The 22,879-nt window shown below is 35.1% G+C and overlaps 1 protein-coding gene across 20 annotated transcripts in view; it reads right to left on the reverse strand.

The window, feature by feature from the left end:
* Positions 1 to 22,879, reverse strand: part of Mbtd1 (mbt domain containing 1) — a 65,930-nt gene that overhangs the window by 28,302 nt on the left and 14,749 nt on the right. For 13 of the 20 annotated variants that reach the window (XR_013436125.1, XM_078042260.1, XM_040268977.2 and 10 more), the window contains 4 exons: positions 14,986 to 15,187; positions 9,981 to 10,120; positions 8,506 to 8,620; positions 6,966 to 7,048 (listed from right to left, as the gene is read on the reverse strand). Coding sequence is in view for 19 of the 20 variants with exons in the window: in XM_078042253.1 (XP_077898379.1) it covers positions 6,966 to 7,048; positions 8,506 to 8,620; positions 9,981 to 10,120; positions 14,986 to 15,187 (540 nt within the window). In the remaining variant the exon portion in view is untranslated. Of the gene's footprint in view, positions 1 to 6,965; positions 7,049 to 8,505; positions 8,621 to 9,040; positions 9,157 to 9,980; positions 10,121 to 14,985; positions 15,188 to 22,879 lie in introns of those variants that run through there. The other 7 variants (XM_078042255.1, XM_078042262.1, XM_078042254.1 and 4 more) reach the window with 6 other exon arrangements.

The following is a 22,879-nucleotide window of genomic DNA, read 5'->3' on the forward strand; positions in this document are numbered from 1 at the left end:
AACCAAGAAAGACTCTATCCCCACGGTATGGCAAATGTACAAAAAGCCACCATTTACATACCTTAAGACTAACAAGCATAAAATTACTAAAGTCCATCTAGCAGAGAAGGATGATATATTATTTGGCCCAAAAAGAGGAGCAAACATTAAAGAAATAAGAATTCTACATACTACTTACTGAATTGGCAAGAAGTAGAAATAAGAAAAAAAATGATCGTTCCCACCTCCTCCAGAGAGTCCACTCACCTTTAGATACCATATCTATTTTTTGAGGTGGTGGTGGCAAAGAAATGGGGAGTTCAAGGAGACTACAAAAGGAAAATAAAATGCTTGGGGTAGAAGATGAAGGATGAGAAAATGCTATGCATGTGTAAAGATATAAGAAGTGAAGATCACGAATTTGAAAGGCTTTAAACAGTCCATAATTAAAGAACAACAACAAACTATGTTAAAGCTAAATTGGTTAAGTACTAGGAGACTCCAAATGAGAATTAAAAACCACTTTAGGGAATAGACAACAATTAAAACAATACAGATTTACTTAGGCTTTTCCTTTTTGACAATATTTTTTAAAAAAAATTAAGCTTTAAAATATAAGATAGGCAATTTTCATTTTATGAGGGTTCATTAATTTCTGAGAATCTGTTTCATAGTATGTAACTCAGATGGAACCTGAGTAGTGCCAGAAACTAATTTATTTCTATTAGAAAGTCTGCAGTCTAGAATGAGCACTGGAGATTCTTCTTTAATTATAATGGAGATCAAGTCCTATTATTTTCAATCATAGGTGGACACAATATCTTTATTTTTTTGTGGTGCTGAGGATCAAACTCAGTACCTCATACATGCTAGGCAAGCTCTCTACCTCTGAGCCACAACCCCAGCCCCAAGTCCTATTATTTTCAGTAAGAATTTTGTGATGTAGATCAAGGATAGGGTGGAAAATACTCCACAAAAAAAACAAAAGATAACTTGAAAAAGATTACTCATATAAATATATAGCTGAGAAAAAGATCATGCATTTTAATACAAACTATTACTACTATACATATATACAAACAAAAGGATGTTCATTTTTCGGTCCTTAAAATTTAAAAATTTAGATATGTATTACCAAGAAATACAGATAACTTTATTCCTTCAAAAAATGCTATTGTGCCAGGCGTAGTGGTGCACGCCTGTAATCCCAGCGATTTGGGAGGCTGAGGTAGGAGGATCGTGAATTGAAAGCAAGTGAGGCACCTAGCAACAGGGCTGAGGATGTGGCTCAGAGGTTGAGTGTCCCCAAGTTCAATCCCTCCGATACTATTAAAAAAAAAAAAAAAGCTAACATTCTTGTTGGGTATGAAAAAGAGAATTAGAATATGTCATGTAAGTAATACCAAGTATATCTGAGGAAGCAGAATGGAAAAGTATGAGAAAAGCTTTAAAAAGTTGTAGCATACATGTATACAAAGAAGCCTTTTTTGGTTGTGGTACTGCTGATTGAACCCAGGGCCTTGTACAAGTTGGGCAAGCACTCTACCAATGAGCTATACCCTTAGCCCTTTATTTTGAGACACAGTGTTAAGTTGCCCAGCTGGCCTCTAACTTGACCCTCCTGCCTATGTCTCCTAAATAACTAGGATAACAGGAATGTGTCACAATGTTCACCTTACAAAGGACTTCTTTTTGGTATAAAACTATAACTATTTTCAAGGGATAAATGTTTTAGCAATGACAGTATCAACAAGCCATGAGAGTATGTAGTTTGGGTACCAAATAGAAGGTACCTTAAGTCGGTAAATATATAACTGAAGAAATATGATTTTAGCTTTTGTATAGTTTCATGTACATTTGGTATTAGCACATTCTGGCCTGCATTGTAATACCTAGGAAAGAAATCTTTTACTTGATTTTACAAGGTAAACAATGAGAAGAAATGCTATAGCTTTTATTTTTTTTATTTTTGGGGCAGATTTGAGTTCTTTTTTTTTTTTTTAATTTTTATTTCATACATTTGATTCAAGTGGGTTATGAACTCCCATTTTTACCCCGTATACAGATTGCAGAATCACATCGGTTACACATCCACTGTTTTACATATTGCCATACTAGTGTCTGATGTGTTCTGCTGCCTTTCCTATCTTTCCTCTACTATCCCCCTCCCCTCCCCTCCCCTCCCATCTTCTCTCTCTACTGTAATTCATTTCTCCCCCTTGTTTTTTTCCCTTTCCCCTCACATGTAATTTTGTATAACAATGAGGGTCTCCTCCTTCCATTTCCATGCAATTTCCCTTCTTTCTCCCTTTCCCTCCCACCTCTCTCCCTTTCCCTCCCTGTTTAATGTTAATCTTCTTCTCATGCTCTTCCTCCTTGCTCTGTTCTTAGTTGTTCTCCTTATATCAAAGAAGACACTTGGCATTTGTTTTTTAGGGATTGGCTAGCTTCACTTAGCACAATCTGCTCTAATGCCATCCATTTCCCTGCAAATTCCATGATTTTGTCATTTTTTAGTGCAGAGTAATACTCCATTGTGTATAAATGCCACATTTTTTTTAATCCATTCATCTATTGAAGGGCATCTAGGTTGGTTCCACAGTCTAGCTATTGTGAATTGTGCTGCTATGAACATCGATGTAGCAGTATCTCTATAGTATGCTCTTTTAAGGTCTTTAGGGAATAGCAGTTTTTAAAAAGTTAAAAAAAATTAAGTGATTTAAAGCAAAGTGTTCTGAATAAACAAATCAACTAACTGATACTGGAGTTATCCAAATAACTTTGGATATCCAAATATCCAAAACAGTATCCAAATCTATAATAATTTTCCACAATTTATAGATATGGATACTGCTTTTTGGGACTTAACAAATTACTATTCAGCTACTTAAAAAAGTAATGAGTTTCTTCATTGAAAAAAGATGGAAGTTGGGGACAGTGGTGCATGCCTGCAATTGCAGTGACTTGGAAAGCTGAGTCAGGATTGCATGTCAAGGTCAGACTCAGCAACTTAGCAAGGCCCTATCTCAAACAAAACAAAACAACAAAAAAGCAAAAATTAAAATGGATTAGGTGAATTAGACGATTTTAAAGGGTCTCTCAGTTTGTGATCACAAAATTTAGGATTATTTTAAAGTGGCTTAGTGGTTTCTAACCTCAGGGAACTGCCAAGGAAGGGGTGGACCAAGGGGCTTTGGCAGTATTAGTCAGTCCTGCCAAACCAATCAGTGCAGTTTCCTTTTACCCTGGCTGTGTTCTGAGGTTTGAGTCAGATTTATTAGGTTCTGTGCTGTAAGAGTTAATGTTCTGATAGTTAAATATCTGAAAAACTACCACCTTGTTAAAATGATATATCAGAAATATGAACATAATATACAGATTTTGATGAAGTAGATATATTGAAAAATAATATCCAATTCCATTGCAGATTATTTTTAAAGTCACTATTGTACTTTCATCAAGAGGCTATAGTTTTAGACATAGTTTGCCAAAACTTTGTTCCCAGAAGTTTAAGAGATATGTGATGGAAAGAATTCTATTCTTGAAGGACTAATTACAATAATATCTAAGTACAGAAAGAGAGAAAATATTTATGTGGGATCCTTATTCCAGAAGAGGCTGGGTTAAGTTAAAGAAGCCAGACACTTAAATGCCAATTCCTGTCCCTCCCCAACACACACACTTTTTTTTTTTTTAATTGGTGCATTATAGTTGTATACGCTGATAGGATTTGTTGTTACATATTTGTACATGCACTCAATATACAATATAACAATATAATTTGACCAATATCACTCTCCAGCACTTCCCAATTCTTGTTTCAATTGGAAAAGGTCTGTCTTCCACATTACACATTGGGTGCTTTTTTAAAAGTAAGTTTGAAAAGAATCCCCTAGGAGCAGGGAAAGACTCCTAACTTATACTAATGTAGGTGAGATGGCAGACAGAGTCCACAAGAAGACGCCCTACTGATGAACCTATGTCAGAGCAAGTATCAAGAAGACTCTGATGGTACAAGGCAGGGTCTTCAGTGCCTGATAATAAGTTTCCTAAAGTCAAAGCCACCAACTCCCCTTAGAGACAAAACGATCTTGGGGGGAGGACCATGAAAACTTAATTCTAAAAGATAAAAAAAATTGAGTTTAACATGAGCTCTAACCTCTTAAAACAAATGGCTTCAAATGAAGATCCTGATTAAGATAATAAAGAAAACTCATACTACTAAGATACTGAGGAATTCTCAATATAAAGTTTTTCATAACTGATAAAGGTAAGATTAAAGTTTACCCTCGATTACCATCTTCAATCCCACTCCCTTTACTCCTCTCAGCAGGAAACCACAATTCTCAGTTTAGTATTTATCCTTGCAAAACTTTTTCAATGGACTCTATTTTCTAACCTGTAAAAATAGAATAGTAGTATATATCTGACAGGGAAAGAACAGAGGTGAGTTGTAAGGCAGATGATGTTTTTTTCTTTTTAGTTCATCAATGTCTTGGGCAGGAGGAGCTAAGACCTATTATAGACCATAGTTTTACACTGAATTCAACTGAAGAAGAAGAAGAAATCCGCCTATTTCCAGGGTTGTAATTACGTGCTCTACGATAGAACATTTTAATCTTAAAAAAAGCAAAGTAGAAAACAAAATTAATCAATTTCAAATAGAAGTTTTCTCACAAGAACTTTATATTTTTGGTGGTACTGGGGAATGAACCTAGGGTCTCATGCATGCTAGGTAGTGTTCTACCACTGAGCTACACTCCCAGCCCTTATGAAATTGTACTTTCAGAGAGGGTCTTGCTAAGCTGCTCAGACTGGCTTTGAACTTTGTGATCATCCTGCCTCAGCTTCCCAAGTAAATGGGTTAAAGGTATGTAGCACCTAACCAGGCTCAGAAAAAAACCTTTAATATAGTATAACTGTTCAAAGATATGTACAGGAACTAAAGTGTGCTGTTGGGATTTTGAAATGCTATTTTTAAAAAATCCTGACTACTTATATAAAATGGGCTGACCTAGTTAATGCTATTAAAACATAAAAAGCAGATCTGAAGAGATAGAAGGGCCTTTTAGAAGAAGAAAACAGACAAATGTTGCAGGAATCTGGGATGAACAGTTAATTCTGAGCTTCTCGGGACTAGAAAGCAATATTCCAAGACAAGAGAGTTATGAATTTGCTACTTAGTTTTCTAAAGCTGCTGGTGCCTTGCATGTAATATACTTTACAATTGTGACACTATCATCAACATTACAGCAAAATAAATCACTTACTTGATGAGATATGTATATAAGGATCCACCTTCAGGGGCTGGGACTATAGTTCAGTGGCAGAGCGCTTGTCTAGCATGTAGGAGGCACTGGGTTCAATCCTCAGAACCACATAAAAAGAAATATATAAAATAAAGGCCTGCTGTCCATAGACAACTACCAAAAAATTAAAAAAAAAAAGAATCCACTTCAGGTTGTTTTTAGAAAGGCAGCATGTCGCTAATGGTCTAACATTTATACTTTCAACAATAGTAACAACCCCCAACCCTGGGGTAAATTAATGAAGTGGGCTTTAATTTGTATTTCTACCATTGAATTAATATGCTAAATTGTGATCAAAATTCTTTACTGGACATTAAAGAGTGGAAAATTCATTTGGATTATGATAACAGGAAACCAAACTGACTTTTGTTCACATGATGCTATTTAAAATTGGGCTATTTAAAGTCCTAAATCCACAAAATTTCATTATTTTGTAAATTCCCTTTCCTTTTTATACGTGTACAGAGAATCTTTAAATATTTATTAAACTTCTAGACAAGTTAAAATACTGGAGAGAATTCATCACAGATAAATCAAAAGTAAAAAAGCTTGTCATCAGACATTTTTGACACTAAATCTGAAGTACTTCAGATGCTCTGAAAAGAACACCTTTAAAAAAAAATAGTTTTAGTTGTAGATGGATGCAATACCTTTGTTTATTCAGGTTTTTTTTTTTTTAATGTGGTGCTAGGGATTGAACCCAGGGCCTCACATATGCTAGGTAAGTGTTCTACCACTGAGCCCCCAGCTCCAGCCCCTGAAAAGAACAATTAAAAAAAATTTTTTTTTTTTTTTTTGTGTGTGTGTGTGTGTGGGTACTGGGGATTGAACCTTGTGCATGTGATGCAAGCACTCTACCAACTGAGCTGTATCCCCAGCCCTTAAAGGGTTTTTGATGATACATAACATTTATTTCAGCTCACAATGCCACATTACTAATATTGATTTTACATTAGGAAAACCCTGGAAAAAATATCCTTGAATTATTTAGTCAAATCACAAAGATGCAGGTAACATACATGATGGATGTTACGTTGAGCCATGACATTATCAATATGCAACTATTTTTGATATACAAAGCCTGGTAAAATATATACATATATATGTTTCACTCAATAAGAAAATTGGATGAGACTACTTTTCCCTATTTAAAAAGCATTTAAATTGCAAGTTCAATCCAGGGCCTTGTGCATGCTTGGTTGCACCCTACCACTGAGCCACACCTCTGGAGTGTGAATCCAGAGGCTCACACATTTTAGGGAAGCATTCTACCACTAGCTACACTCCCATCCCTCATACTGAAATTTCATTTCTTTTCTTTTTTTTTTTTTAATTTCTTTTTTCTTGTAGATGGACACAATATCTTTATTTACTTATTTTTATGTGGTGTTGAGGATTGAACCCAGGGCCTAACACATGCTAGGCAAACGCTTTACCACCAAGCTACAGCCCCCGCCCATACTGCAATTTCTTTATACAAGACTTTATTTATAAAAGTTACAGAAGTTATTTTTTAGCTGCTAGTAAGTATAACAGTTAATAAAAGGGAAGCATTTTAATTTTAAGGTATAAAACAAACATCTTTTAAGGATAAGGCTTAGACACTACTGTAAGAAAGAATAAGCATTTAAAGAAAGGATAAGCATTTCAAAATAAGGTGAGAAATGTCATACTCACATGCTTAAAACAGGTAACTGGTGCCGCTATAAAGCTATTGCTATTGATGTAGTTACCCCAGCTGAAACCTTCCATGGAGACTGCTGAAATAAAATAAATGTAGATATATTATAATTCTCTTTTTATTTTTTTAATAAAAAGCTCATACTGTTAAGGTGCAAATGAAAATAAAAAAAAATTTTTTTTAGTTGTAAATGGACACAATACCTTTGTTTACTTATTTTTATGTGGTGCAAGGCAAGCGCTCTACCTCTGAGCTACAACCCCAGCTTGAAAATAAAATTTATTTATTGCCACTAAAGAACGTTTTTCTTTTTTCTGTTAAAGATTGAAGAATTTTGCTAGATTACATGAGCTTTTAACTTGTAACATACAGTCAAGTATCCCTTATCTTAAATACTTGGGATCAGAAGCATTTCAGATTTCAGAGTTTTCTGGATTTTGAAACATTTGCATAGACGTTATTGGTGCTCAAAATGTTTCGAATTTTATTTTGAATTTCAGATTTTCTGATCAGCTTCACATTCTGATCAGTTCATTTTCAAATGAACTATAGCTTCTTTTTTTCTACATGCATTCTCCTATATTCATATGTGAATACATAACCAATGTAACTCCACATCATGTACAACAATAAAAATAGGGAGGTATACTTCATGTATGTATAATATGTCAAAATACATTCTACTGTCATGTACAACTGAAAACAACAAGATCAAAAAGTTTTCTATATGCAACACCTGCTCTGTGGAAAGTGAAGTACAAGCTTTCCAATTAGGAAAACAAGAACAGTTGAGAGAAAGTGTTCAGGTTAACAAACGCTGTTAGGGTTGCTTTTGTGGTTTCTTTTCTTTTCTTTTTTTTTTGTAGTGGCAGGGATTGAACCCAGGGCTTTGTGCACGCAAGGCAAGCACTCTACCAACTGAGCTATATCCCCAGCTCTGCTTTTGGGTTTTTATGTGTGCTTCAGTATGATATTTACCCTGTATCTGCCACCTAATGCCTTTATTAGTTTTGTTGTTGTTGTTTGTTTGTTTGCTTCTTGAACCAAGTTCTCACTGCATTGATCTCTGTTTAGCTGGGACTTTGAGTGCTCACCACCACACTTGGCTTTACCCAGGTTTTAAATTGTCTTACATCTTATCTCCCTGTCTTTGTACCACCCTTGACAATCTTCTATTAGAAACAGTCCCTATTTACCTTCCTCTCCCTAATCCCTTTGAAGTCTGTATGTTTTATTTCTTTGCCCATTATTCTCCACAATGCTCCTTATAACCCACAGTAGAGACAATCAGATCATAAAAAATAAATAATGAATTAAATATAAAACTGAGATTGCCATAGCACTAAGAACTTTTCTATGGAACTACTCCTTTTAGAATAATTTACTCAAATTAAATTCACCATCAGGAAATCAAGAGTCATAATGTGCTAACAGGGAAGAGAAACAGCTTAAATGGAATCCAAAATTAAAATATCATTACTAAAAGCTAGATGAATCTATATTAAATATTTCCCCTATTACATTCACCAATATTACCTGCTTTCGTCTTTGCTTGATTTTGCAAGGTAGCTTGATACTGAGCATAAGCAGCTAGTTTAGCAACTAAAGGTTGTTTCTGAAGAACTTTTGCTTTTTTTGTTGGAGGCTTACCCTGAAACAAGAAGAGTTAAGTAAATAGGATTCTTTTTCATCACCCCACCACCAAAATTTAACATGATTGCAGTTCTATTCATTTTGCTTAAGTAAACATTGAGGGTTTAGAAAATTATTAAAGCAGAGAAAAGATACAAGGAATTTTAACATGAGAAATTTTTTCTGGAGTTCTGCTACAATGTAAATATCTAACATGGGTAGCAGACCTGGCATAGACTAAAACAGCAATATGCAAATTAATATGTTAATAAAAAATTATATCCCATAAAATGTTAAAGTATAGGCTGTGGATACTTGATTTCTTCTTACAGTAGAAAGAACCAGTTGTTATTCACTCATGCAGGCTGCCAAGCATTGCTATTTATATGGTAAGAGAAGATAATTTAATGTTCAAAGAGCAAGTGACTGAGGTTTATACCTTTAGTGCTAACGCAAAAGATCAATGACAAAATGATCATGGCCAAATTCACAGTGTGACAAACTGCCATCCATTTGGGTACAGACCACTGTTCAGGATCTTTAGGTACTGTCTATCTGAAATATAGAAATACATCTAAGTGATGTATTTCCTTAATTTGGGGGACTTAAATAACCCTTTCAGTGCTATGTAATGATCACACTAAGTAAAACAAACAAACAAAAATGTGACCATCCAACGAAAGATATTAAAAAATCATTTACAAAATGCTATATATGATACAATAGTAATAACTAATTTAAATAGTCAAGCTTCCATCCGTTTAAAGAATAATTATCCTCCTTCTGTTCTATAAATGTTTTCAAAAACAAGCAAATGCTTGATGAAGGTAGCAATTGCATCATAATGAAAAGTACAATGCTGTGCTTGGCTAGCATGTGTGAGGCCCTAGGTTTGATGCCCAGCACCATACACACACACACACACATACACACAAGCATTAAAAAAAAAAAAAAAAAAAGGATGAAGGAAAATTAAAACCAGAGAGTAAAAATTGTACCCAGAAAGTAAATTGTTTCCCTTAACCTGTTAAAAGATTCTACTTTGGTATTAACTCAAAAGGAAACAAGAAGGGGAAAGAAAATGGCTCCATTTTTTATATGTAAAAAGGTATTTCTTTTCACTTATTTGAAAAGGGTAAGTACTGTCAATTCACTTACACAAGCAATTTATAATTTGTTTTGGATAGCATGCCTTGTCCATTTAAAATAGATACTCAATGTTATAAAACTATGGAGTTCACAAATTTCCTAAAATATGTGGGACACAAAATAACTGGCCACTTGGATAGAGGTAGAATGCAATGAAACACAATCAAATGACAGATAAATGGTGAAAGTCATAGAAATAACAGATATAAAGAATAAGAAGGTTTCTGTACCGTTACCTGAAGTCTGGCCAAAATGCTTGCCTTCTTGGAGTTTGACGAATAACTTCTTGAACAGGAAACACTGCAGAAACGTTTTGTTTTAGAGTAAAAGGCATCTCGAACACCAACCATCCCACACATCTCGCAGGTAGCTAATTAACAAAATGAAGACATTGGTTTTGATTTAATCGTACAATAAAAAATCAAATCTTATCTAACATTTTAATAATTACTCAACTATGTATTTTCATTTAAAAAAATTTCTTCTTATATTTATACAAATTACAGAGACAAAAAAAAATGAGAAAAAAAAGTAGGGCTAGCCTTGGCAACTTAGTGAGAGTCTATCTCAAAATATAAAAAAGGATGCAGATGTGGCTCAGTGGTAGAGGACTAGGTATTTCACATATAATACATATTCCAAGTTTTTGAAAGAATTATAAACAAAATATAAAAGAGGCATAAGACAACTGAGAATTACCATGAATTGCAGCTTAAGTTTTTAAAATAATCTAAATAGAGGTAATACTTGGAAAAATCCTAATGGCAAGTTGAGGATTATTTTCAAGTTATGTTCAGGAGACATGAAGGAAGTGATATTCAAGTTTTGAGATAGCAGCTCTATTATTAACCAGTAATGGTGGTAAATATTGTGACTTTTGAGAGCTGTTTCATTAACAGATAATAAATACGCTGAAAAGTAGAATTTAATCAACAAGTTAATAAGAACTGAAGTTCTAAACAGCTAAATAGGAAATAACATAGCAAATAACTGGGTTAATGTTTCCACCACCCAAACATGAAGGAACTTGTAAGGTACTGATTACTATATAAATAGGAAATCTGTAAGTTACTCTACAAAGCTACTGAAATCATGAAAAAAAGATAGAGATGAATATAGGGCGTCAAATGGTAGAAAAATATAAATGAATGGTACAGAATAGAGGACACAGAGACTAATCCACAAAGCTACAACTATCTTATATTTGATAAAGGAGCTAAAAGCATGCAATGGAGGAAGGATAGCATCTTCAACAAATGGTGCTGGGAAAACTGGAAATCCATTTGCAACAAAATGAATCTGAATCCCCTCCTCTCGCCATGCACAAAAGTTAACTCAAAGTGGATCAAGGAGCTAGATATCAAATCAGAGACTCTGCGCCTGATAGAAGAAAAAGTTGGCTCCGATCTACATATTGTGGGGTCGGGTTCCAAATTCCTTAACAGGACACCCATAGCACAAGAGTTAATAACAAGAATCAATAAATGGGACTTACTTAAACTGAAAAGTTTTTTCTCAGCAAGAGAAACAATAAGAGAGGTAAATAGGGAGCCTACATCATGGGAACAAATTTTTACTCCTCACACTTCAGATAGAGCCCTAATATCCAGAGTATACAAAGAACTCAAAAAATTAAACAATAAGAAAACAAATAACCCAATCAACAAATGGGCCAAAGGGGCTGGGGATGTGGATCAAGTGGTAGCGCGCTCGCCTGGCATGCGTGCGGCCCGGGTTCGATCCTCAGCACCACATACCAACAAAGATGTTGTGTCCGCCAAGAACTAAAAAATAAATATTAAAAACTCTCTCTCTCTCTCTCTCTCTCTCTCTCCCTCCCCTCTCTCACTCTCTCTTAAAAAAAAAAAAAAAAAAACCAAAAAGAAAAACCAAAAAAAAAAACAAATGGGCCAAAGACCTGAACAGACACTTCTCAGAGTAGGACATACAATCAATCAACAAATACATGAAAAAATGCTCACCTTCTCTAGCAGTCAGAGAAATGCAAATCAAAACCACCCTAAGATACCATTAAGATACCATAATGGCTGCCAATCTTACTCCAAAGATTGGCAGCCATTATGAACTCAAACAACAACAAGTGCTGACGAGGATGTGGGGAAAAGGGTACTCTTATACATTGTTGGTGGGACTGCAAACTAGTGCAGCCAATTTGGAAAGCAGTATGGAGATTCCTGGGAAAGCTGGGAATGGAACCACCATTTGACCCAGCTATTGCCCTTCTCAGACTATTCCCTGAAGACCTTAAAAGAGCGCACTACAGGGATACTGCCACATCGATGTTCATAGCAGCACAATTCACAATTGCAAGACTGTGGAACCAACCCAGATGCCCTTCAATAGATGAATGGATAAAAAAAAGTGGCATTTATACACCATGGAATATTACGCAGCACTAAAAAATGACAAATCATGGATTTTGCAGGGAAATGGATGGCACTAGAGCAGATTATGCTTAGTGAAGCTAGCCAATCCCTAAAAAACAAATACCAAATGTCTTCTTTGATATAATGAGAATAACCAAGATCAGAGCAGGGAGGAAGAACAGGAAGGAAAGATCAACATTAAACAGATACACTAGGTGGGAGGGAAAGGGAGAGAAAAGGGAAATTGCATGGTAATGGAGGGAGATGATCATTGTTATACAAAATCACACATAAGAGGTTGTGAGGGGAATGGGTAAATAAACAAGGAGAGAAATGAAATACAGTAGATGGGGTAGAGAGACAAGATGGGAGGGGAGGGGAGGGGGATAGTAGAGGATAGGAAAGGGAGCAGAATACAACAGTTACTAATAGGGCATTATGTAAAAATGTGGATATGTAACAGATGTGATTCTGCAATCTGTATTTGAGGTAAAAATGGGAGTTCATAACCAACTTGAATCTAATGTATGAAACATGATATGTCAAAAGCTTTGTAATGTTTTGAACAACCAATAAAAAAAAATATAAATGATTTCTAATCATAAAAATTTTAGAATAGATTGTTATAAAGGCTCATGACCACCTAGATTAAAAAAAAAAAGTTATGATCCCCCAGGGACAACGAATCCTTGCCAAGAATGATATGTGTCAAACTAGAACTCCCTTGACTAGAACCCAAGCTTCATCAGGACAGGAATCTTATTCTGTGCTGTTCATTTCTGCCTCCAGTAATTAAAGCAGATGGTAGTATATATGAAGTATTAATAATAACCTTTTCTTCTGCAATACGGTTACCAGACTGGCATGCTATAACCAAAGCATGGAAAGACTAGGTATCAATAGGCATTAATATATTTGATAAAATCTCTCACACAGCTCTGTCAACCATGATTGAGAAATAGCAGTTGGAGTAGAAAACACCTAGGCTTGCCTTTTTTTTTTTTTTAAATGTGGTGCTGGGGATTTAAGCCTGAGCCTTGCCTATGCTAGGTAAGTGCTCTACTGCTAAGCTACAATCTCAGCTCTCCCTAGGTAGGTTTCAACTGGTAGGATGACCACATCTAGTGGGTCTTGATAAAAGATAGGAATTTTTTGTTATGGTTTGGCAAGACCCTGTATCAGACCCTGAGATGTACAACTTTTTAATCAAAAGGCCAGAACAGGATTAACAGGATAGAGTTATCAAATCTGGAAGATTGGATAACACAGTATTCAACATTAGATAGCAATTTAATTCTGCTAAGACTTAAAAGTTATTAAGAAAAATATTTCAAAGAGAGTTATTTGTAATTCAGTATTATATTCATAAAAGGCAAAACAATGTTGGTTGTTTACATGGAAATAGCGTGCTGAAAATGGCAGTAAAAGGCAGGATGGGGTTATAGTACAGAGTCAGAGCACTTGCCTCACACATGTGAGGAAGTGGTTCAATCCTCAGCACCATATAAAAATAAAGATATTGTGATCATATTAAAAAAAAAAAAAAGGCAGTAAAGGCTGAATTATCTTCTGCTCTAATCACAAAGGGGGACCAAACATTTGCTTGAGGTGTTTTCCAGGATGGGAGACTTTCAATAGTTAAAAACAAGACAGTTCCAGGCAAATCAGGAGGAGTAACCACCCTTTTGCCACACAATCTGAAAATTCCCAGAGGAAAGTGACCCATATATTGAATTAAATCACTATGATGCTACGAGAAATGGCTGAAACAACTGTGGCTACTTGATGTGTCCAGAGACAATCTAGATTAGAATTATTCTTTTTTTTTTTTTAATATTTATTTTTTAGTTTTCGGTGGACACAACATCTTTGTATGTGGTGTTGAGGATCGAATCCGGGCCGCACGCATGCCAGGCGAGCGCACTACCGCTTGAGCCACATCCCCAGCACCTAGATTAGAATTAATCTGTGTACTTTTTTTTTTTTTTTTAAATTTCACCATCTTAATAATACCAATCCTGAGCACACTACTATTTACTCATTTACTTATTTATTTTGGTGGCACTGTTGATTAAACCCAGGGCCTTGTACATGCTCCTACTATATACCCAGTCCCTTGTGTAATTTATTTATTTTTTGGTACTGGGGATTGAACCCAGGACACTTTACCACTGAGTTACATCCTTGGCTCTTGTTACTTTGCGAAAGGGTCACACCAAATTGCTTAGCAACTTTCTATGGTGCCCAAGATGGCCTTGAATTTGTGAACCCTCTGCCTCAGCCTCTGAGTATCTGGGATTATAGGCATGTACCACCATGCTTGCCTTTTATGTAGCTTTATAAGCAACTTTAAAACCAAAAGACAAAAGTTAGAGCAGAATATTTTTAGTACAATATGAAGACTATTCTAGTAATTAGAGCTATTAAGAGAATGAAATTGCTTTCTGAGTCAGAGAGTACCTTATAATTGGAAATGTCAAAACAGAAGACTTAGGAGGAATTATGAGAAAAAAGCTCTACCATGAACATCTCTTTCAAATCTGTACCTCTCCGATCCTTCATATTTTCAGTTATGTAATGATTTATTATCTACTGAATTTATGTCCACATTAAGTTTCTCAATAACCTTTTGCTTTTTATTTTGTTCTACTTGCTTCCCACTAGGAGGAGGTAGGCAAAAACAGAGCTTGAACATATACTCAGTGTCCTATCTGAAACTATGATTCAGGTTCTGCCTCTTCATATAGTGCTTCAAAATTCTAAGGAAGGGAAATGATGGGAAAAAATCACATGAAAACACACCCTTGAACACAAAGTTGTACAGCAGGTGAAAGCTATAAATACTCACCCATGCCAGATTTACCATCTGGGTATGTGTACACTTGTCCATTGTTTTTGATAATTGGAAGATTGGAAGGTAAAGGAGCAACTTCTTCTTCACTCTCCTCTGAGCTGGAGCTGCTACTTGTGTCCTCACTGCAGCTATCATAACCGTCAAACATCCCGAATGAGTCTCTTCTTTTCCTTTTGGATTGTGAAGAATGTTCTGTCTTAAAGTACAAGAAACCAGTAACACATGATAGAGTACTCAAATATATCCCCTGAAAGACCTCAGCACCCATTTTGGTAAATGGTATTTGATGAAATCTGGCACTGAAAAACGATAATTTTATTTATTTATTTATTTTTAAAAAGAGAGTGTGAGAGAGGGGGGAGAGAGAGAGAGAGAGAGAGAGAGAGAGAGAGAGAGAGAGAGAGAGAGAGAGAATTTTTAATATTTATTTCTTAGGTCTCGGCGGACACAACACCTTTGTTGGTATGTGGTGCTGAGGATCGAACCCGGGCCGCACGCATGCCAGACAAGCGCGCTACCGCCTGAGCCACATTCCCAGCCCCGATAATTTTATTTTATAATGAAAAGCTTAATATTTGTGTCAAAAAGGAGTCCTCCACTTATGAGACATAAATCTATCATTATCACATTACTAATAATATTAATAATTACAATGATGAACAGTGAATGTGAATCAGAAGACTATCATGTAACTCAAGTTTTATCTTAAACTAGGCATGTTACTTTTCTATATAAAGATTGGATGATTTTAATTTTTTATTGTTGGTTGTTCAAAATGATTTCTTAAAAAAAAAAAACTGTAGTGAACCACATAAATAGATTTCTTAATTTGCCTTTCATCTCTAAAATTGTAAATTTCTTTACCAATTTAGAGCATCCAGAAAATAGATATTTTAAAAAAAATCACTGCTAATAATTATAAAAGGACTAATGAAGAATTTAAAATTTCAGAGATAATTTTAAGGTATTAATTATTTCAAAAATTATTGAAGATAACATTTCTACCTATATAAAACTCTTATTTCATTTTTTAAAACATAAAACAATAGCAAAAGCCCAACCCAATGATCTCAAACTAAACATTATTTTTTCTTCAAATAGCACAAAGACACTTTATCATCTTCAATGAACGCAGCCATATCTTTTCCAAAAGATGTTCCCTCACTCAAGCCATGAAAAAGAAAAACCCAAATACTGCTATTCCAACACCCTGATACAAATTCCACAACTTCTAGTCCGGTAAGAAGAAAGTCAAAATAAAATAGAAAACAATGAAGAGGAAAAAAAGGATGCAGAGAGGGAAAACTACTAACTGATGAATCTTTAGGAATTGGCATCTAATCTTATTCTTTTGCTTCAGTTAATGATTGTTTGTGTGTGTGTATCTCATCTTAAACTTTCTTTACAATTTCTTTTCTGGGTAGTCTAACTTCCTTCTGGTATTCCATGGCCAATAACAAAGCTAAAATCTATTGTTCACATGTATTGAGATGGGAAGCTGATTCATTCATATTAGGTGTTAACTATGAAAGTACAAACACAGTGGAAATATTATATCCCCAAAGAACAGTGACATTTAAGAACTCCCTCTGGGAAAGCTCTTTACACGTCCCCATAATGTTCCACAACCACCAACCCATAGTACTCTTCTTTTACACTGAATTTTAAACAGAAAAATCTTTAAAATTACTCTTTTCCTAATTTTTCTTAGCATGATCATCCATGTTATTCAGGAGATTTGGTTCTGAACAACTTGTAGGTATTTTTATCAATTAAATGCATTGTCGAAAAAATCAGTTTTGCTACCATCAGAGTTTAAAAGAATAAATCAGGCTGTAAAGGATGGGAAAATCCTCATTTAGATGTAGTGTGGTACAAAGAACACAGAATTCTGACACACCTGCTATTTATTGCGTGAGAACTTGAGCAAGTTATGAGTTTTTTCTCATATTCACTAAAGATTCAACAACTATTTATCAAACGTGTGTCACACAGTAACTGAAGGTTAAGAGAAGTGTACAGAGAAGATCCAGGGTTCTTACAAAGGTTGTAGTATTTGCGGGATACACTACACAAGCAAGAAGGCGGGGTCATAGGGACTGTCAGCTGAGATTCAGTGGCAACAAACAGTCTCAGTGAAGTCAGACTCCAAGAACAACAAAACAAAACAGCAACCTTTTGAATATATGCTGCTCCATATACTAGGCAAATAAACGATCTTTCAGTCTGGCACACTAAAAAGGCTAATATCAGTTGAGGCTGGGGCTTGGGTTCTGTGGCAGAGCACTTGCCTTGCACGTCCAAGGCACCGGGGTTTGGTTCTCAGCACCACTCAAAAATAAAGGCATGTTCATTCAAAACTACACACACACACACACACACACCAAAGACCAATATGGCTAATGCCTAATGAACAGTGTAGGAGATGAGATCAAAGGTGGGATGTACTGCCCAGGTCATGTGATCATTGTAGGCCAGTTTAGGTAAGGAATATTTCTCTCTGGGCAATGGGAAGACATTATGAACTATTTGCTACAGTGTTTGGTGTGCACACTTCATATACATGTGTTAGACTCTTCTAATAAATTCATGAGGAGGAGACCTTTTACACTGGCAAGTGGCCTTTTAAACACACTAGTTTTCATAGAAGCTTGTCTACTATACAGCCAAATCAGCAGCTACTGCATGTTTATTGCAATGTCAATCCAGAATATCTTCTAACTGGAGTTGAAATTTTAGGAGATCAATGATTACAAACATTTTAAATTTCAATAATTATAGGCTGTTATCATTTTTTAAAAGTACCACAGTTGAAGGTGAGGTGTGATGTTGCATGCCTTTAACCCCAGCAGCTTGGGAGGCCGAGGCAGGAGGATACTTACTGAGTTTATAGCCAGCGCCAGCAACTTAGTCGAGGCCTTAAGCAATAGCAAGACCATGTCTCAAAATAAAAAATAAAACGTTTGGGATGTGGCTCAGTGGTTAAGTGTTCCCAGGCTCAATCCTGTACATCTCCCTCTCCAAAATACTATAGTCAAATACATTTAGAAAATTTTCCTTACTTCAAAGTCTTCTGGAGTCTTGAATGCTTGTGAACATTATGATTATCTAAGAGGGATAGGTAGTATGTAGTCTTTTCCAAATTATCTTGAAGGACTAATATTCTAGTTCTCTGACCTTTTCAGCACACATGGAGAAGATCATCTATATAATGCATGGGGATGTACCCAGACTGAAACTTTTGGCTGCCCTAAGTATTATAGGGATGAGTATCTTCTTGTTTTGCATTACCGGGGATTGAGCCCTAGGCCTTGTGCAGGCTGGGCAAGTGCTCTACCACCGAGCTACATCCTCTAACCCAGGGATGAGCATCTTGAAATACTCACAATCCATACCAAACTCTTTGGGAAGCTGTTTTCTATTTAGGGAGTGCTGTTCTCTAAATGTTTTTCTTACATTAAGATAGACATATAAACTATAATTGGGTTTCCCTGTGCAAAACTTATCATTATTTACTATGGAGGAACTTAAATGTCTAAAACCCCTGAGGGAGGTTACAACTTCAGTGAAAGAGTAGGTGGGAAAAAAACAAGACTACATGGAAAGAGGACTTACAAAAGAGTCTTTTCTGTGCATGCTCTTGATGGAAAGCTTCTCTGGGATTTTGTAATCACAGGTCTGCCCTCATGAGTAAGTCCAAAGTTATAATTTACCCTCCCCACTATGGTGAAGAAATCCTCAGGGGAAGAAATTAAAGTGGGTATAGGCTATTACTGTGCTTTGACATCAAGCAGAAGAATCCTAAATCATATCAGGTAATAGTGACCTACAGTTCAGACCTTTCAGCATTCCCACCATATATGAATGCACAAATATAAACACAATAATCCACCATGAGGAAGCATCAGCAAAAATAGATTAAGAATAACAAATACTTCAGGCACTGAAACTGCCAGAAATGGGATAAAAATAATCATACAATTCTGTTTAAGAAATAAAAATAATTGAAAAATGAGCAAAGTAATTTAAAAAATTCAATAGATTAGGCATAGCTAAATAGAGAAATGAAGGATAAATGGTTATAATATAAATATCTAATAAATGTCTAATAAGAATTCCTTATGCTCTTAAAAATTTTTAATTTGTTTTAATCAATACATGTATAACCAAAATTGTACATATTAATCAGTTACTATATGGTATTTCAATACATGTACACACTGCTATCAGATTAAACATACCTCCTCGAACATTGATCATTTTTTTAAGGCAAAAACATCCAAAATCCTTTTTTTCTAGGCTAATGTGTGGCACATACCTATAATCCCAGCAACCCAGGAGAAAGATCACAAGTTCAAGGTTAGCTTTGGCAATTTAGCCAGATCTTCTTTCAAAACAAAAAACATAAAGGGCTGGGATACAGTTTGGGGATAGAGTTCTCCTGGGGTTTATTCCTAGTACTTAAAAAAACAACAACAACAAAAAAAACTTTCCTGGGTTTTTGAAATACACAGAACGTAATCACTAGATACAGTTTACATTTGACTGTACTGTAATACCACTGATTAACCCTCCCCACTTTAAGAGTAAGAATTCTTACAGCACAGAGAAAGATAATGTTGAATGAGATACTGGCTGAGAATTCTGCAGAAATTAGAACAGGAATTCATGGATAGATCTATAAAGCATATTAAACATAACAAAAAGATACCTATAACAAAACCAAGCATAGCAAAACTAAACACCACCAGAGAGAAGACTTAAAAATCAACCAGTCAGAGGTAGGGATATATACCTCAGTTGGTAGAGTGCTTGCCTTTCATGCACAAAGCCCTGGGTTCAGTCCCTAGCACTGGGGGGAAGGAGGGGTAGATCAATGAATCTTGGTAGTCAACTAGCACAACTCAGGCACACCCAGTCTAATCAACTTCTTTCTACTAAGCACTCAGAGTGATCAACCAGGTAAGGACCACTGATGATTTAACAAAGGCATCTCTAAGAGTGTGAATTAGGGACCAAAACAAATCAATAGAAAACAGAAGTAATGTATGGACCAAAAGAAAACTTAAAAAAAATGTAAGTCTTCTGAGATAGAAGAGTAAGACATTATCAAAGAACAAAATAGATCTTGGAACTTAAAAACTGAAGAGGCAAAACAATATATCCAACAGATGAATGATAAAGTTAAATAAGAGAGCTAGAGAGAATTTTCCAATATCATGAACAAAAGAAGTGACATCACTATTTAAAAGGATATTATTACTAATAACCTTATGCCAATAAATTCAACAACTTGTGTGAATGAACAAAATTAAAACAAAAATTATTTTAGTTGTTGATAGATCTTTATTTTATTTATCTTTATGTGGTGCTGAGGATCGAACCCAGTGTCTCACACATGCTAGGCAAGTGCTCCACACCTGAGCCACAACCCCAGCCCTGAACAAATTTTTTTCAAGACACAAATCCCAGAGTTGTTCATAATGAAATAGAACAATCCTGTACTGGTTAAAGAAACTAGATTTGTAGTTAAAAATCTTCTTACAAAGAACACTCCAGGCCCAAATGGCTTTAAGTAGGGAACTCTACTTAAGAAATACTGATTCTACTCCAACTCTTCCAGAACTGAAGGTAATGGAATAGTTTCCAACCCATTCAATTAGGCCAGAATTGCTTTGATTCCCCCAAATAGAACTGAACAAGATTCCACATTAATACAGGAAGCAAACAGTCTTACACAAATTGTAGCAAATTGAGGCTAATGATACATAAAAATAATATGCTCTGACCAAGTAGGTTTATTCTAGTGATGCAAAACTAGTTCGACATTTGAAAATCAGTAAACTTAGCATACTGACACAATAAAGAGAAAAGCTATGGTTATCCCTAAAAAATACAGAAAAACTGTCTGACAAAATTCAACACTGATTTCTATTAAGAATCCTCAGCAAACCAGGAACAGAAAACTTTCTCACCTGATAAAGACAATAGAAAAATCCTAAAGCTAGCATCACATGTAAGGGTGGAAAGCTAGATATTTTTCCTCTAACTTGAACAAGACTTAGAATATTCAAAGAAACACTAAACTCAATGAATAAAACAATCCAATTAAAAGAAAAAAAGATCTAAATAGACAATTCAAGTTAAGACATATAGATGACAACTGAGAACAGGAAAAGATAGGTAACATTTTTGTTCAATAAGAAAATATGAATGAAACCCTCAAGATACTATTATACATAAATGCCATGGCTTGAAAAAAATTATGGCAAACAGAACTGTTACACACTGCAGATGGGAATGTAAAAAGGAACAAGCAATTTGAAAAACAGTTTCTTAAAAAGTTGAACCTATACTACTTGCCACCCATTCTACTCTTAGGTACTTAAGATAAATGAAAGCATACGCCTATTTAAACACATATATGCAATGGATTAAATAGCCCAAATTGGAAGCAATCTAAGTATCTACCAAGTAAATAAACAAATTGTAGTACATCATTACAATAATTCCATTTTGCTTACTCAGCAATACAAAAAATAAATTGCAATATAGATAAAACCTCAAAATAATTAAGCTTTGTGAAAGACAGAAAAGGAGTACATAATAAATGATTGCTTTTATATAAAATTCCAGAAAATGTGCACTAGTGTGTAGTGATAGAAAATAATCAGTAATTACTAGGAGACAGGGTGAGGGCCAGGGATGAAAAGGAGTTATAAAGGAGGAGAAGAAAAATTTTGGAGGTGATGGGTATCCTCATTATCTAGATTGTGGTGGGAGTTCATGAGTATATACCTATGTCAAACTTATCAAATTAGGCTGGAGAAGTAGTTTAGTAGTAGAGCACTTGCCTAATACGCACAAGGACCTGGATTGGATCCCAGCACAGTAAAACAAAACTATCCCCTCAAAAAACTTACGCAACTATACATTTTACTCCAATAAATCTGTTAAAAACGCCACATTTCAAAGAAACAGTTCTAATATTTGTGCTTTTTTGGCAAGTTCCCAGAAGATGCATTTTACTGTACATCAAAGAAAACAAGATAGAGGAAGATGGCTGATATAGAAACTAAATGAACCAACACAGGACAGAGGTAAAGAAAATTTCCAGGGCAATGATAAAGAGATGTCCCAGGATTATAGTCATACAGCAGGCCTAGGAAGCAGACTGCATTAGAGGAGGAGGATGATGACAACTCTGGAAAAACATTAGTTTTTATATTTGCTGGAGCATGTCAAAAAATGGTGATACTCCCAACATGACCAAATGAAAATATGAGCCAGGTGCAGTGGTGCACACTTAGCAGCTCAGGAGAGTGGGGCAGCAGGATCTCAGGTTCAAAGCCAGACTCAGGAACTTAGCAAGGCTCTAGTAAACTTAGTGAGGGCCCTGTCTTAAAAAATATGAAGGGCTGGGGATGTTAAGCACTCCTGGGTTCAATCCCTATACAAAAAAAAAAAAAAAAAAGTCAACAATTGCTAGAAAAAAGTATTATACTAAAGGTACTAATGACTGGGTGAACAGCAGTAATAGGTAGTATACTAGCTACATACTATGTAAACACAGCAATTAAAAAAAAAACTTGTACTATATGGCAATGAAACAAGACTCCTTATTTTCCAGTGACATTAACAGAAAGCAAGTATTTCGATCTATTGAGTACTAGCTGGGTTATATATTTTTATTTTTCATAAAATTAATTTATTAAATATATTATATCATGTCTTTTTTACTTTAAGAAGGTAATAATAAAAATTTTACTATAAAATAGTTAGCTTTTTTGTATCATTTATTTGTAATTTAATAGCAGTTCCAATAATACAAACTTGATATCATTAACCTGATTGATCAATTATTAGCATTCTGACCCATTTATTTCTC

The sequence above is a fragment of the Ictidomys tridecemlineatus genome, chromosome 3, assembly GCF_052094955.1.
Source record: "Ictidomys tridecemlineatus isolate mIctTri1 chromosome 3, mIctTri1.hap1, whole genome shotgun sequence".
NCBI classification, from domain to species: Eukaryota; Metazoa; Chordata; class Mammalia; order Rodentia; family Sciuridae; genus Ictidomys; species Ictidomys tridecemlineatus.